General features: G+C 41.7%; 1 protein-coding gene across 1 annotated transcript in view; it reads left to right on the top strand.

The window, feature by feature from the left end:
• Window positions 1–15,083, top strand: part of LOC116389208 (membrane-associated guanylate kinase, WW and PDZ domain-containing protein 2-like) — a 45,422-nt gene that overhangs the window by 8,020 nt on the left and 22,319 nt on the right. Inside the window, exons 2-5 of the mRNA XM_031857717.1 lie at window positions 3,008–3,254; window positions 5,342–5,573; window positions 6,023–6,102; window positions 14,271–14,328. Of these exons, the coding sequence (XP_031713577.1) occupies window positions 3,008–3,254; window positions 5,342–5,573; window positions 6,023–6,102; window positions 14,271–14,328 (617 nt within the window). The remainder of the gene's footprint in view (window positions 1–3,007; window positions 3,255–5,341; window positions 5,574–6,022; window positions 6,103–14,270; window positions 14,329–15,083) is intronic.

Genomic DNA, 15,083 nt, shown 5'->3' with positions numbered 1-15,083 from the left:
TGTGTGTGTGTGTGTGTGTGTGTGTGTGTGTGTGTGTGTGTGTGTGTGAGAGTGTGCGTGTGTAAGAGAGAGAGAGAGAGAGAGATCTGGAAGACTGCCATTTCCAAGTCATGTCAAGTCAGTGCATCTGCTTTGCTACACTGTCAGGGATATATCTACAGATGGGGAATTTGCTGGTTCATTTGCCCGGTAGCAATTTTTGTGAGCAAGTGCTGCTGAACACACTCACGCAAATGATGCCAGTGAATGCATGCGTGTGCATGTGTGTGGTTTCTTTCTACGTGTTCTTTTCATAATTGTGTGTGTTGCATGTTTAGAGTGTATGTTTTCCTTAACGCAGAGTTTACTTATTCCCACTGGAGGAAGCTGTCTCTTTCTGGGTTGCTGCATTGGAGGAGCAATAACTCATTTTTTAATGCATGTTAAAATAATGTGTGTGTGTGTGTGTGTGTGTGCAGGGCTTGGTACACATAAGAGCTTACGTATGTGATGATGTGAGGTGAGTCACAGCTGAAGGTGGATGTTGAACTGTGCATAAAGCCAAGATACCTTCAGGCAAAACCGGATGCATTCAGGATCAGAGGAACGTTGCATTTTAAAAACTGGTGTGGTGCATAAGGAGGAACTCTGGCCTAAACTTATCTCAGTTTGCTTCATGTTCTGCAAAGCATCTCTTTCTTAAGCTTTCACAGGTGCTGCCTGTGCCGTTTCATACTTGTTTCTTTGTTTACATGCACCCATGTTTGCACATTTTTGCTTTGTTACAATGGGATTCTTCTGTTTGGTGGCCAGCAGTGTAAGTAGACATACTTATTGAGGAAGTAGCTGTGATAGAGCCCTTCCTAATATCCATCCGCCTCCTGCTTGGATGAAAGTAAACTAATGTCTGTGGACTCTTTTCTGCTGATCTTTATTGCTGCCCCCTTCTCTCTTCTTTGCTCAGCTATTGTTCTCCTCCCATTGCCCCTGTCCTCTCTGTATTTCATCTTTGTGAAACCCCCACTCGTCTCCACTTTGAGGGATTATATAATAAGACATATCTTCCTCTCACTCAACATTTATTCACAAAATATATTTTGTTAGAGTATTACATTTTTTAAAAAGTAGAGTTTTTTTTGTGGTTTAAGAGTAAATATCACAAGGAAATAAATGTGCCAAGTCATATACTGTATATATATATACAGCAGTGAAATCCCAGAAGCTTCAATGTCAGTCAGTTCCCATCTCAAGTGATACCCCGAGGACTTTAATGTTTTGTTATTTTCTCTTCATTGTACTGTTACTGTACTTAAGCCATTCTCAGATATTTACAGTTGGTGTGGAATGAAAAATGACCAATGCTATTTTGCTTTTATTCTTGTGCTTGCGCCTCCAAACAGAGCTGCTTGCACCTACATGGACAGAATGATGCAGCTCGGGTTGTATTTAAACAGATCAGGTGGTTGTGCAGTTACCATTTCATTATGAATTTGTCCAGTTTCTACCTGCTAAGCTATGTATTCAATCAAAACTCAAAACTAGATAAAACAATATCATATTCTATGTCATGTAAGTGGGATATTAACAAGGAGAAAACAAAGACAGTTGCTTTTCTCTCTGCATGTGTAGTAAATATGACTATGACTAACACTTTAAACTTAAAAAAACAAACAAATCGCACACAAATATATACGGAGACATATATTTTCCGATGACACTGTAGTTTTAGCCTGAGTGCACAGCTATCATTATGTTCTAAAATAGGTTTTTGTGCACCATTAAGCAGAGAAAGCACAGTGAAAGGGTTTGCTTAGTTTCCAAAACATAGATTTATCTTAAAAACCTGCCCTTGGAGACATATTTAGAGTGCTGTATCTATATTTAGAAATATGCATTTTTGTGCTTTAGGACTTCACTAAGTTTTTTTTATCCTCCGGAGAAGCTAAAATCCTCCCATTATGGACACTGTCTGCTGTTGAGGATGCAATTAGGTATTATTGAGACCCCACATCTAATTAATACGTTATACTTCCCGCTAACGCTGTAATATCATTTCTCAGGACCTACTGGCCCATGTCATAACAGTTGTAGTATAGGAAGAGTTAGCTTAATTAGGAAGAGTTAGAAAGCTGGTTTGGACTTTGAGAGAAAGTAAACTAGTTTGTCTGCTAATTTAAAATAGCAGCAGTGCTAAAGTTTTATTCAACCCTGCAAAGTGCGATGGAAAGTGAGACTATCGTACTGTATCTCAATGTGGATCTGTCCATCATAACTAAACCCAAATCACTTCTTGACTGAATCAGAGACTTGAGGAATCTGTGTGAATCAATTTTCTTCTTTAAATTCAACAAAAACCACTTAGTATTGCTAACTTGCTTATGTGCTGAGATTTTATATGAACCACATGTAACGATGTTTAAGAACACAGGCTACACGAGTCTTAGCAGTATGTGTTGTTCACAAAACAGTATGTCCTGTTGGGTCCACTCTAAACCATATTTACATTTAGACTGACCCAACACACATGGCAAATTGAAACCTGAAGTGAGGCAGACTAGAAAGTCTGGTTATACGTATATTGTAGGCTTTAAAAGATTCTGTAGTCTGCTTCAAATGTATGAAGAGGAGGGTACTCTAAAAAATACAAACCATTCTGGATGAAGAGTCACTGCTCTATTGTGGATGTCCCCGGTTTGTATCTTATATCCTTTCTAAAATGTTATGTTTTAGAAGACTGTGAGGTCTTTCCTGTTTATTCACAATCATTAAAGGACTAGGCCCAGACGGCAATCATGATTGGATGATAAGTTAACTATATGATGCCTGGAAAATTGATTGGATTTATTAGAAATGATTAGTTCCGAGGCAAACACACAGTTAAGTTACCTCTGCTGCACTCTGTCGAGACAGCTACGTCTTCCATTTTGAAAAGCAATCATCTGTTCCAAGTCATAATTTACCCAGACGGTGTGTGTTACATCACCTGAGATCCCTCCTTAGTCGTGCATGTGGCCTCTAACACAATTGCTGCTGTGCACCTCTGCCCTCAGATAACTTCTACGGCACACCGAAACCTCCAGCGGAGCCATCCCCCGCAGCACCTCCTCTGAATGTAAGTGAGGCCCTGCTGCCCGGAGCCCGGCCCAGCGCCCAGGGCAAGAGGAAGAGGAACCAGTCAGTCAGCAACATGGAGCAGCGTGCCAGCCTGGAGCCGCCCGAGGAGGAGGAAGAGGAGAGCCCGGTTGTTAACGGCAATGGGGTGGCCATCACACCAGGTACTGTGGGATTCAAACACAGTCCGTTTCCCAAGTGTCGAGACCGTGGTGACATTTAAAAATATCATATTAAGGTGACGGGAAATGGAAGGCCTGAACTCCCCTGGGTTATTGATTGCTGTCTCACTGGTGTGATTGAGTAAAACCATAGAAACAAGTCAGTTGTCATAACAATTGTTACCTTTCCTTTTTATTTCTTCTTTATTAATGAACTGCACAGGTTCTCAATAACCTTCTATATCAGAATGCACAAGGGCACCTTTATGTCTCCACTATCATCTCTGTCCACAGTCTCATTTGGCCTTCAGCTCTCGTCTCTCTGTCCTCCCATTTCTCCTGCTGTCTTTGCTCTCCCGCTATTGACCTTTGTCCTTGTTTCTATTAATAATCCGACTCTCCCCTCTCTCTTCCTATCCTCTACCATCCTTTTCCTTCTGACCTCTCTTGCTTTTCTTCGTGTCTGTAGTCCTGTCCCCTCTGTCCTCTCCTCTTCCTTCTCCTTCCCCAGCCCTCTTTGTAGTCTGTCAGTTTGTTGTAGCGTGTCATATTTCTTCCACTAGCGTCTGTCTGTAATTTAATGCTGATACCACATGAAAGACTTGCGTCAAGAATGGGAAAATGGGAAGAAAAAAGACTTATCTGCCTGCCTGTTTTGAACGGTGTCTACACAAAATTAGTTCCTCACTTCACCTGTAAAAACAAGACTAGGTTGAAGCCTAGTACATGTCTTGACCCTATATCATCAATGAGCTAAATTGAAGCCAATTTTTTTACAGGGAAAGTCAGCGGTCGTGTCTGCTATGTGAATTCTTGGATATTAAATGTTCATCTGCAATTTTCTTTAGTGGTCCAAGTAATGTTTGTTCTTAAAGCGTACTTCGATATACATTCAACAACAAAATCATGCTATTTGCAACAATTTATTGTTCTGGATTACACATCTAAAGTGTTTTTGTCCTATTTCAGTCACATGCTAATACACAGTGGACAGACATTGGTTTCCATTGTTAAACAGACCAGACTTAGGTTGCATCACATAACAGTTATTAACGTATGCACAACCTCAAATGTTGATCTTGTCAATTCTTTACTGTGCATTTATGACAATTTGACAACTTTACTACTAATGTCTTCTCTGCTCCGATCGCCAACACCTGTTTGATCTGAGCGCATCCGCCATCTCTCTCTCTCTCTCTCTCTCTCTCTCTCCACACACACACTACACAGTATTCCTAAAACAGCTACACTAGTCTTATAACATATGGATCAAACCACTGTCACTCCTATTCATTTTGAAAGAGCAACGACCAATGGGGAAACTCCAACACTCAATTAACTGGGGTAACTCAGTCAGTGACAGACTTTCACATTTATAGGGATGGCCCCTGCTTTGCTGCGGTCAAGCCAAAAACGAACTATAGAACCGGCTCTGGTGAAAAGCTCAGTGTGACTTGGGGACCATTTTTAGTAGGCATGGATAAAGATATGGACCCTAAGCCCCAATAATGACTGTGAAAGAACATTGACTTTCTTCTCTTATTTGTTCTGAAAGAATTGTGATGTCATAGGCAAATTTGTTAATAATTTGACCTCTGTATGATGGCTTGTTTCTTGTCATTTTTCTGTTCCTGTTGCACTTGTATTAAAAATCCCAGTAGGAATATTATAGGATTATGTAGTTTGGTACTATCGTATGCTCCCTATCCGCTGACTTAGATGCCACCAGCTTTTCTCGTCACTCTAAAACCTTTCCTTGTGTATCTGACACAGTCTCTGACCCCTGAAGTTTCTGTCTGTCCCTTTTTCTCAATTTCTGACATCCCCACGTTGTTTTCTCCTCATGCTCATTGTCCTCAGACCACATCTCTCTCTCTCTCTCTCTCTCTCTCTCTCTCTCTCTCTCTCTCTCTCTCTCTCTCTCCTGGGGGTTCTTAGCTCTGCAGTGGCTTGGCTCTGACTCATGCGTGTGTAGTGTGTACTGCATGTGTGCACAGAGCATGTGAGCATAACTGTGTGTGTGTGTGTGTGTGTGTGTGTGTGTGTGTGTGTGTGTGCGCGTGTGTGTGTGTGTGTGATTTGCTCCACAGAGTCCAGTGAACATGAGGACAAGAGCACAGATGCCTCTGGGGAAGTTGCTGTAGAAACGTCCAGCCAGGCCCCAGCCTCTGTCGAGCCCCCCACCGAAGAAGAGGAGGAGGCCCCAAAATCTCCCTCTAAATCCCCCGCCAAAGTTCCAGACTTAGATGAGGAAGAGCTCGGTCCTCTGCCTGACAACTGGGAGATGGCCTACACCGAGAAGGGGGAGGTCTACTTCATAGAGTAATAAGAAAATATCCTACCTAAATACATTTAGACATTTAAATGATGGTATCCCACACCCTATTGGCCTATTGTCACCAAACCAGCATTTTGAGTGACCGATATCCAATCAGTATCAGTATTGTTGCATCTCTATCACAACGTGCACCTACTTGCTATACGTAAGGCCGGCTCTGTGTTGAATAATTGATGTAACGTAATGCTATTAATCAGACATACTGGATATACACGCACACACACACACACAGCCATACAAACTTTTGCCCTTTTTTCTCACCCTTACTAATTTGTGGCTGAGGGCTAGTTAGTAGATTCATTGCCATTCATTTTACCTTAGAAATCCCCTTGTTTCTCTTTAATGGATCATTAGTGATATTTTGCACTCATTTCTTCCTTTTACCGTGTCTTTCTCTGACCTCTGTTTGCCCCTTTTCTCTCCTTATTGCCAGTCACAACACCAAAACTACATCGTGGCTGGATCCTCGGCTTGCAAAGAAAGCAAAGCCACCAGAAGAATGCAGAGAAGACGGTGAGTCTCGACGACCTGCTTGCCTGTTTGCTCTGTTGTTTTATAACTTTAAGTTTGTGTTCATCTGAGTCAAGCTCATCTTTTGAGGGAGTGTGTCATCAGTGCATTTTCTGCTGTCTGTGTACCTTCTTGTCTGTTCCACCGAGTTTTCCCTCCTCAAGAAAAATAGCACAAAATACTTGTTGTTTGATTTGTTTGTTAGTCTGCAGCCGGTCCCACCATTCTCCACGGGTTTTGGGAAGGGTACTCACACATTTTGATATTGATATCCAGAGAGAATAAACTTGACAAATCTACCTTTTTAAACTTGTTGTTGTGAAATGAACATTAAAATCGGACATGTGCTCAAGGGATACTAGCAGAAACATAGCAGACGAACCAATGACCAGCAGACAAAAGACAGGACTATAAATACATCAGAAACTAATCAGACAACAAGACACAGGTGGGCAGACACGAGGGCACCCCTGAAAGCTGATTGGTGGAAGAAACACAAGGGAACAGAGCAAGGCTGACGACTAATACGACACTGGTGATCACAGAAAAAAGGAGGGAAAACCACAAAGACAGGAAGTCAAACTACCACAGGACACAAGAGGCAGGGAATGTCAAAATATATCAGGAAACAAACTAAATCAAAACCAAGATCCAACAAAGTGGCTAGGGAGCTGTAGGACAGGGGGGCTGGACAGGGGTGAAGCAGAGAACCTCAGACAGGCAGAACCCCTCTGGAGGGCGACCAAACGGGCAGAACCGTTACAAGGGACGGGCAGGATGACCAGGCTGACAGAGTTGCTCCAGATGACGAAGACACTGACGGAGTTGCTCCGGATGGAGGACGAGCATGAGGACGACCAGGTTGCCGAAGTTCCTCTGGAGGTTGGACTTCTGGCGACTGGGTCTCTGGGGGCCTGGGTCTCTGGGGCTCTGGAGACTGGGTCTAGGGGGCCTGGAATTGTGGATCGGCGGCAGCTGGAAATGGGAGAAGCTGCGGCCCGGCGGGAACAGGGACATGAGTCGGCCGCTACGCCAGTGGAGCTGGAGTCGGCCGGATCGTCAATGCAGGAACTGGCGAGACGTCGGCTCGGACCACCGATGCAGGAACCGGAGAGACATCTGCTTGGACCGCCGACATAGAAACTGGGGAGACTTCTGCCATTCAGCTGAGCAGCGGAGACTTTGGCTCACTATAGGCATCTTGGGGAACTGACATGAATGACGTGACACGAAATTCGTATTCAAGATAGCCGACGTCCATTGTTGAATCAGAAATGGAGACTACAATGTTAGCAAAGCCTTGCACCAATGGTTCCGAGCTTCATTGAGAAAGCAAGCATTTTAATTAGCTTGTCATCTTACGGAGAGAACTAACCATACATGAATTCAAACTTTTTACAAATCGGCATCATTCTGTAGTTATTTCGGCATCCCTTTTTGTCCGTTTATTGCATTTAAATCACAGCTAAATTGGCTATTTTGGGTTCATACAGCTGTAGTAAATCAGCTGACATATGACTTGCTAGATACAGTGAATACACCTCGATGAAATTCATTGAGCGCCCCCGGATGATGTTATGAACTCAGACAAGGTGCCGTTTAGTTTCCCGGGATATCTGGGACTTCCACAACAAGTACAGAGCAGAAACAGTGGTTATTTCTTCCATGGTTGGTGGCGGAGGAAATAAATGGCTCCATGGAGATAAACCACCTCTCGTCTCTGGCGCGTCTAGCTCGAATTACGCGAATAAACACAAATGATCCCGCGAGTAAACTTCCCGCGTGTATGTGACCACTTGGAAACAAGCAGTGTCTACTTAAGTTCTCTCCTTTCGTCTGCCCATGAGCAACTGATGAACCAAAGAGCGATTTTCCTCTCACAGATTTAGAGGTCTGATGAGGTGAATCTCAAAAACAAAGATTACAGAAACAGTATTCTGAAAACAAAAATGCTATTTTGTGTGGCAGAGGTTGTTTTTATTCTTTTCTAAGCTGTTCATCATCCCTCAGATTTATCGGGCTCGTGGCTATATCTAACATGGTCCCACTTGCATCAGCGAGCAAGAAGGGGATGTACGTGGGACTCAGTGACTCATTTATGTGTTTTTAATAGTTTTTGGACAACAAGGGTAGTCTCTGGCACACGGGAGTAAGCTATGTCAGGCGTAGGATATGCACGCAGTACTTGCATGTAGGATCAATTGATTGTTTTGGTCTTTTCGTTGAAGTTGTTGACAATAAAATGCAGTTCAGCGTGTCAACTGTCTTTTAAGGTTTGTTTTAAATCATGGGATGCAAAGGTGTGTTCAGTTGTTTCTGAGGCTAAGATTAAGAACGGTGGTTTCATACAATGAATATCCAGCACTGAGGTCAAACATAATAAAATGCAGTTCCTGTGGTTCACTGGGATCAGATATATAACAATGAGATGAACTTACATCCCTGCTGCTGTCACAACCTTCGTTCAGCGAATTAGGTTGTGATGTGATTCACCAGAGGTATTGAATCAATACCTTCTCTACCTTTCCTCTGTTCTCCATCTCTTCAATTTTCTCCCTCCTCCGTTCTCCCCTGCACTCCTTCGCCTCACGTCTTCCTCTCTCTCTCTGCCTCTCAATTTTCCTCCCCTCTCTCTTTTTTTCTCCCACTTTCTCGGTCTCTCACTCTCTCCCTTTGCCCAGTAAAAGGCCTAACTGTGACTGGAATTCTAATAACACCGCTCAGCTCTGTACAAACTGGTTCTCACTCTCTACACACACACACACACACACACACACACACACACGCACGCACTACTGTTTTCAATTCACAAACCCTTTTCACAAACATGGCTGACGTGCTTCAGCTTTGTCCTGGCAGAGCAAAGATCGGTTTTCACCAACGCCGGTTTAGACGCCAACTGTCTGCGATGCTCTGTGATCACTTATTTTGTGTTTTAATACAACAACATGCTGCTGTTTCTGTCAGTGATCAATTCTGTGTTTATAGGTTTTAAAACTATCGCCTCATAACCAATCAAAAATGACAATTGAGAACCTTTTACAGATATTTATACATCAAGGGTTGATCAAATATATAGTCACCATCGCTGTCTAGGCTTATAGAGTGAACCATGTGACATATCGTAGAGTCCGGTTATGTTCCAAGGTTTGATTATATTTGCATTATTACAAATGTTTATGTATTGTGAATTAGGTTTTCTGAACAGAACCTGTAAGTTGTAGGCTGTCTGTAGAAAGTAGCCAGTTAGTATTTTGAGTCCCAAGTCTAGTCTTCTTGTCTGACAAAAATGAGATATGTCAATGACAACACTTGTAGTGTGAGATTGACCATATTAAATTAACTTTGCAGATCTGTGCCCTGAGAGGGAGAGGGAAAGGAAGTAGCTTCAGCCATGTTTGTGAAAGGGGCCAAAATATCCATAATTTCCCCCTCTTTCTGTCTGTCTGTCTTTCTGTCTGTCTGTCTTTCTGTCTGTCTTTCATTCTTTCTTTCTTTCTTTTTGTCCAGTTTTTCTACTGTGTGAAGCCTCCTCCTATCTTTGGGGAAGCAGTGGTTAAAGGAAGCTTAAGCGATCACCACTGGCAGAGGATTTTGCATTAAAAGATGTTAGCAGAACGTTTGTATGGGTCCTGGATGACACATCATCACATGCTCTCACAGCACCTTTGAATTTACACCTTCCAGAAACAGTTTTAGTTTCCAGGAATTATTCTTTTTCAGTATAAACAGCTCAGCATGACAGGAGGATATACAGTAGTTTCATCCAGCATGCTGCTCTACATTACTCATCCTGTTATTATTTTCTTTAATGAGCACACCGGTGTCCTGTAGCTCTTTCTTATGGGCTGCTCAGATGTTTGCACCTTCTGCATGCTTGCTGTGCACCAAGTGACAATTTAAAGGCAATTTCCCATTTTTGCCCACGTTAATGGACATGTAGTTTTTGAATGATTAAATATGCATGGAAGCAAGGATGTCAGATTCTGCAAGGAGAGTAAATAAGAAATAAGTGTGGGGAGGGAACAGCAGGAAGAGGTGGCGCTCTTTTAACTGCCCATATGCCTGGAGGATTTTCCAGAGTCGCACAGCCTCAGGCAAGAAGCAGACATACTAACAATATTTCAGCAATGCCGTTTTTGCATCTTCCCTCTTGTTATTCCCTTTCGGTTGCTTCCATCTCCTGCATGTCTGGTCTTTTTGCTCCACTTTTCTTAAGCATCCTCATTGACTATTCCCTTTCCCCTCACTTTTGGGTACATTTAAAGAGAAGCTTGACTGTGTTGATGTGTTTTCCGCAAATGTGCAACTTTTGTGTGCATTGTGTTGTGTCTTTATGCTGAGGTTGACTCGCAGAGTTCAAAGGCTTGTCACCACAGATCTGGTTCGCCTTGCAGTCTTTTTGTCAGGCAAGTCTTTTGTTACGTAACACAAGCAGACATCTCCTCTCTCACTCAGAAGAGGCAAGAACAGAGTGGGACAAGCTTCACATCACAGCAAGTGTTGGTTTCAATTCTGCCTTTGATATGCACACCCAATGCCGGTTTCAAAGTAATCTCAGTGCTGTTGACGAAAATATGCTGCTCATGCTTATCTAGAGGCAGGAATTCCATGTCAAAACTTCGTCTTTAACCGATGGACAAAAATATATATCTAGATATAGAATAGAGACTTAAGAAATTTGACTAAAAAGAAAAGAAATGATGGAGTTGGAGGAAGTAATGATGATGAGCCCTGAAAAGAGCAGGAAAGAGACGAATGGTGATGGAGAGAGGTTTGCATATGAGCAGAGTTGAAGCCCATGCATCCACTGACAGTGATGGACTCGTACTAAAATGTTACCTCTGAGTTACATCACTGTTATTACACTCACTCATGTTTGGGCCAGAGCTGTGTCTAGGTCTGTATTTCTTAACACCCCTTTACTCTCATGTTTCCGGTCGCTCTTTCTCTTCGTTTCTGTCTGGATTGTTCTTTTTTATTTCTTATCTATGTTTTGTAGATTTAGATTCAAAGCTGACACATTGTTATTGTTGCAGTCATAGTTTGAGCTGCAACGATTAGTCGATATGTTAATTAGTCAATCAACATAAAAATTCAAAGGTGGTTTGGTGACGTCTTTTCATCCAGCACCAATCATCAGGTCAAAATCTTAATGTTGGTTTATGACCAAATACTCTCAAAATGAATAACATCGTCATCAGCCTCAGCTAAACTATGTGTTGGTGCTTATTAGCAAATATTAGCATACTGACATGATGAACTAAGATACGAAGATGATAAACATATTAGCATTGTCATCGTGACCATATTAGCATTTAGCACAGCTTCATATAGCCAGTAGCATGGCTGTAGACTCTATGTCTACGATAAGGCAAAGATGCCAAAGATGCATGTGCTCCAGTGTCTCCAGTGAATGTGTGTTGGTTTTCTGAGTCTTCTATGATAACAGAAATAAATATATATGAGGTTTGGACTATTGGTCCAACATTACGTCAATGGCTTTTCAAAACTATTTTCTGACGTTTTTTAGATGAAATGATTTATCAATTCATTGAGAAAAGGACTTGTAAACTAATGAAATAATCATTAGTTTCAGTACGAATTCAGATTTATACATTTTTTGTCAGACGTTTTTTGAGTTGTGAGTTTTGTGAGTCGGATGAGTTCATTGAATCTGTTCCTGGCTGCCTGTTGGTCAGAGAGACTTTGTGTGAGAGGGTAGATGAGTCATCTAATGCAGAGGAATCACAATTAGACTTCATGTCTAGGGAGGCACCAATACACATACACACAAACAAGCAACCAAACACGCAAGCAAGCCCCTCGGTGCTCATATGATATACAGACGCATGACGAGGTGTTTGATTTAGTGTCAAAGTTGATGACGGTTACACTCATTCAGACATGCAAACACAGTTCAGCTATCTAATACACACACACACACACACACACACACACACACACACAAACACTCTCTAGCAGCAGGAAATAGAGACAAGACAGAGCCCTCAGCTCAGGCGAGAAAAAAAAAAAAAAAAGACTTCCACTGGTGGTTTCCATGGAAACTGTCTCCCTTTCACTTTAGGAGGTGGGCAACCGAGTAGTGGACGAGTTAGGCCGACATTTAAGGTGGCTCATGGACAGTGGGAGGGAAATTAAGGTGGTTTGAAGTGTGAATCCATCCGACTTTAATGCCTCGAGGAGGAGAAGGGTCTTCTGAGGTAATGGCAGTGCAGTGCAGGTGGTTTGAGCAAACAGTAAAGCAGACCACAGATAATTGCAGCATGCAACCCTTTCACCTTGGGCTGCACAGTCAGCATGCTCAGCAGTCAGGACACACACATTCGCACATGGATTATTGATATCAAGATCACAAATCTGTTGGTAATTGCATTACAGCGTGAGGGAATGATGCCACGGTCTCATTGTCACGCACACCAAATTATTGTAAAAATAATAGAGCTGAGGGTGTGTGTGTGTGTGTGTGTGCGTGCGTGCGTGTGTGTGTGTGTGTGTGTGTGTGTGTGTGTGTGTGTGTGTGTGAGTGAAAATGTCAGGTGTTTCTATGCTTTTGCTAGTTCAATACGTTTGGCACATATTTTCAATACTTTTCTTGGAGAAATATAAACATGCTGGAAATGGTTTCTTTTACTGGTCTGTAATTTACAAATATGACAAATCAGTTTTCATAGGGATAATTTCTCATGCCAAGTAAATATTCACTTAAATATATGGCGTGAATGGTAGTTTGTCTCAAGTATGTTCTTATTTTCCCTGTAAGTAGAACCAAATTAGATCTTTCTTTTGATAATAATTTTGATTTAAATCAGGAAGTACCTCACAAAACTGTGTAAAAAAAAGGTCAAACAAGATTATAAATTTGGCCAGGCATTTAATGGAAACACTTGGTACTTTTGATAATCACCACTATAAACCTATTTGGGTTAATATTGAGGTTTGATGCCTAGCCCTATAGTGTTGCCATCAGTTATGGCATTGCCTTGGGCCAGCCGGAGGTTAGAAACGGAAGCATCACACCCTAAACACCCTAAACTCCCCACTCCACCTGCCTACACATTCACACACCTTTCCATACAAATTCAATGCCCAACACATCCTTTCACACACCCTATTCTCTCTCACTATTTTTATTATCCTCACCTAAACCTCCTTTTCTACCATCAAGGTTGTCAGCTCTTGTGTCTTTCTGTATACATGTCATCTTTTGACACTAGTATTCTTCCACTCTCATCGAGTTTGCTTTATTTCCCTGTGAAAAAAGGCCATTCATGGATATAGTCATGAATTTAATGAAGTATATTTTTGTATGTAAGTTAGAGCCTCATAGTGCAAGGTCAATCCCCTTGTGTTCCTAATGTCTTAGTGATAACACATTTAAAACTGAAATTTAAAGCTGAAAACCGAAACAACCTGAATTTTGTATACGACAGAGAGAGCTCATTATAGTGCAGTGTATATGGTATGTACGTGTCAGTGAGTAGGTAGAAGAATAGGGCATAGAGTGCTGGCATTTTTGCATTGCCTTGACCCAGATCTTTTATGATGGAGAGACGAAAGCTAAATCGGCAAAGGGATGGATGAAGTGAGGAGGGAACAGAGATCCAGAGGAGTGAGAGGAGGAGACAATTAACACGACAGCCATGGAAGCCATCCAAGGCGAAAACGAGTGGGTGGGGAAAAGAAAAGAGAAAAGGGGACACAAAGTAGTATGGTGAAGGAGGTATTGGGCCTTAAAGGGCATGTATACAGATTGTTAAGCCCTCAGGCAAATTTGTGATTTGTGATTTTGGGACATACAAAATCCATTGAATTGAAAATTGAATTGAAATGATTCATGCACACGACAAAAAGAGAAGACTGAGAGAAAGATAAGGCAGAATGAGATGTGTCAAACGATTGAAATGTTCTTTTACTCCTGCCCTGCTCTGTGTTGATGCCTGTGTTGTGGTTTGTGTCTCCATGAAGAAGCCACCTCTACAGATCGAAGTGTTGTCTGTCTATTAAAGGAGCGCTTTGGGAGCGTCTAGCTGTGAGACCTGAGATTCATGTTGTCTCCCTTCAGTGGTTCAATTTAGTCGACATTCCTTCTCCTGCTCTCAGCATAAACTGGCTTCATTTCCCACGTCTGTTTTCTCCCTACTCTACAGAGCTGCCCTATGGCTGGGAGAAGATAGATGATCCCATCTACGGCAGCTACTACGTAGAGTAAGTCTCTCTGCTGACTTGGGTTAACTCGGCTTCTCTGTAGTAAAACAGGAAATGCATTTCTATGGGTTACAACGCCTCGTTATGAATTATAATTGACTTAATTCTCATTTATTTTTCATGTCTTACTGCTCACTTAAATTTTACAGTGAAATTCTGTATGGACTATCAAGAGATCTCTCATACTGTATTGGTTTAGTGCTGTTTAATTTGGACGTACATTCACTTAGCTGCATTTGAAGCTAACAAAGTAAAGAACAGTTATAGTTTTGGAATCTTGCCACTTATTATTTACATTTCTTACAACATTTACAAATTACTTTGGAATAACATTTTAAAATCAAGACAAAAAAAATCATAAGCTTTTATGTATTGCTATATTTCAAACTAGCCCAAAGTAAATTTAGTAGTTAGAGTTTTCACTATCTGGACCCACCACAACATTTAAACCTGTAGTGTTGTTCAGATTGAGGCAGCATATAGACCAGGTCAGCGCAGTTGTCCTTGCTTTACTGTATCAGTTTATCAAGATATTATGGCGATCATGTTAGCAAACACACTTGCCTAAAATCACTTCCAGCTGTTGAATATTCACAGGCATTTTATCTCTAGATTTAACTCTTGAAAACTTTGTGTTTATAACACTTCACCAGAACTTTAGTTTGGGTTTGCTGCAATCTGTGTTGACCAGATATCTTGCACATGGCTTTTGTGAGCTAGAGCAGCTACCAACCATCTTAAATGTGTAGATGTTT

The sequence above is a fragment of the Anarrhichthys ocellatus genome, unplaced genomic scaffold (assembly GCF_004355925.1).
Source record: "Anarrhichthys ocellatus isolate YVR2014 unplaced genomic scaffold, GSC_Weel_1.0 scaffold2, whole genome shotgun sequence".
Taxonomy (NCBI): Eukaryota; Metazoa; Chordata; class Actinopteri; order Perciformes; family Anarhichadidae; genus Anarrhichthys; species Anarrhichthys ocellatus.
This window is presented reverse-complemented; position numbering and strand designations above follow the sequence as displayed.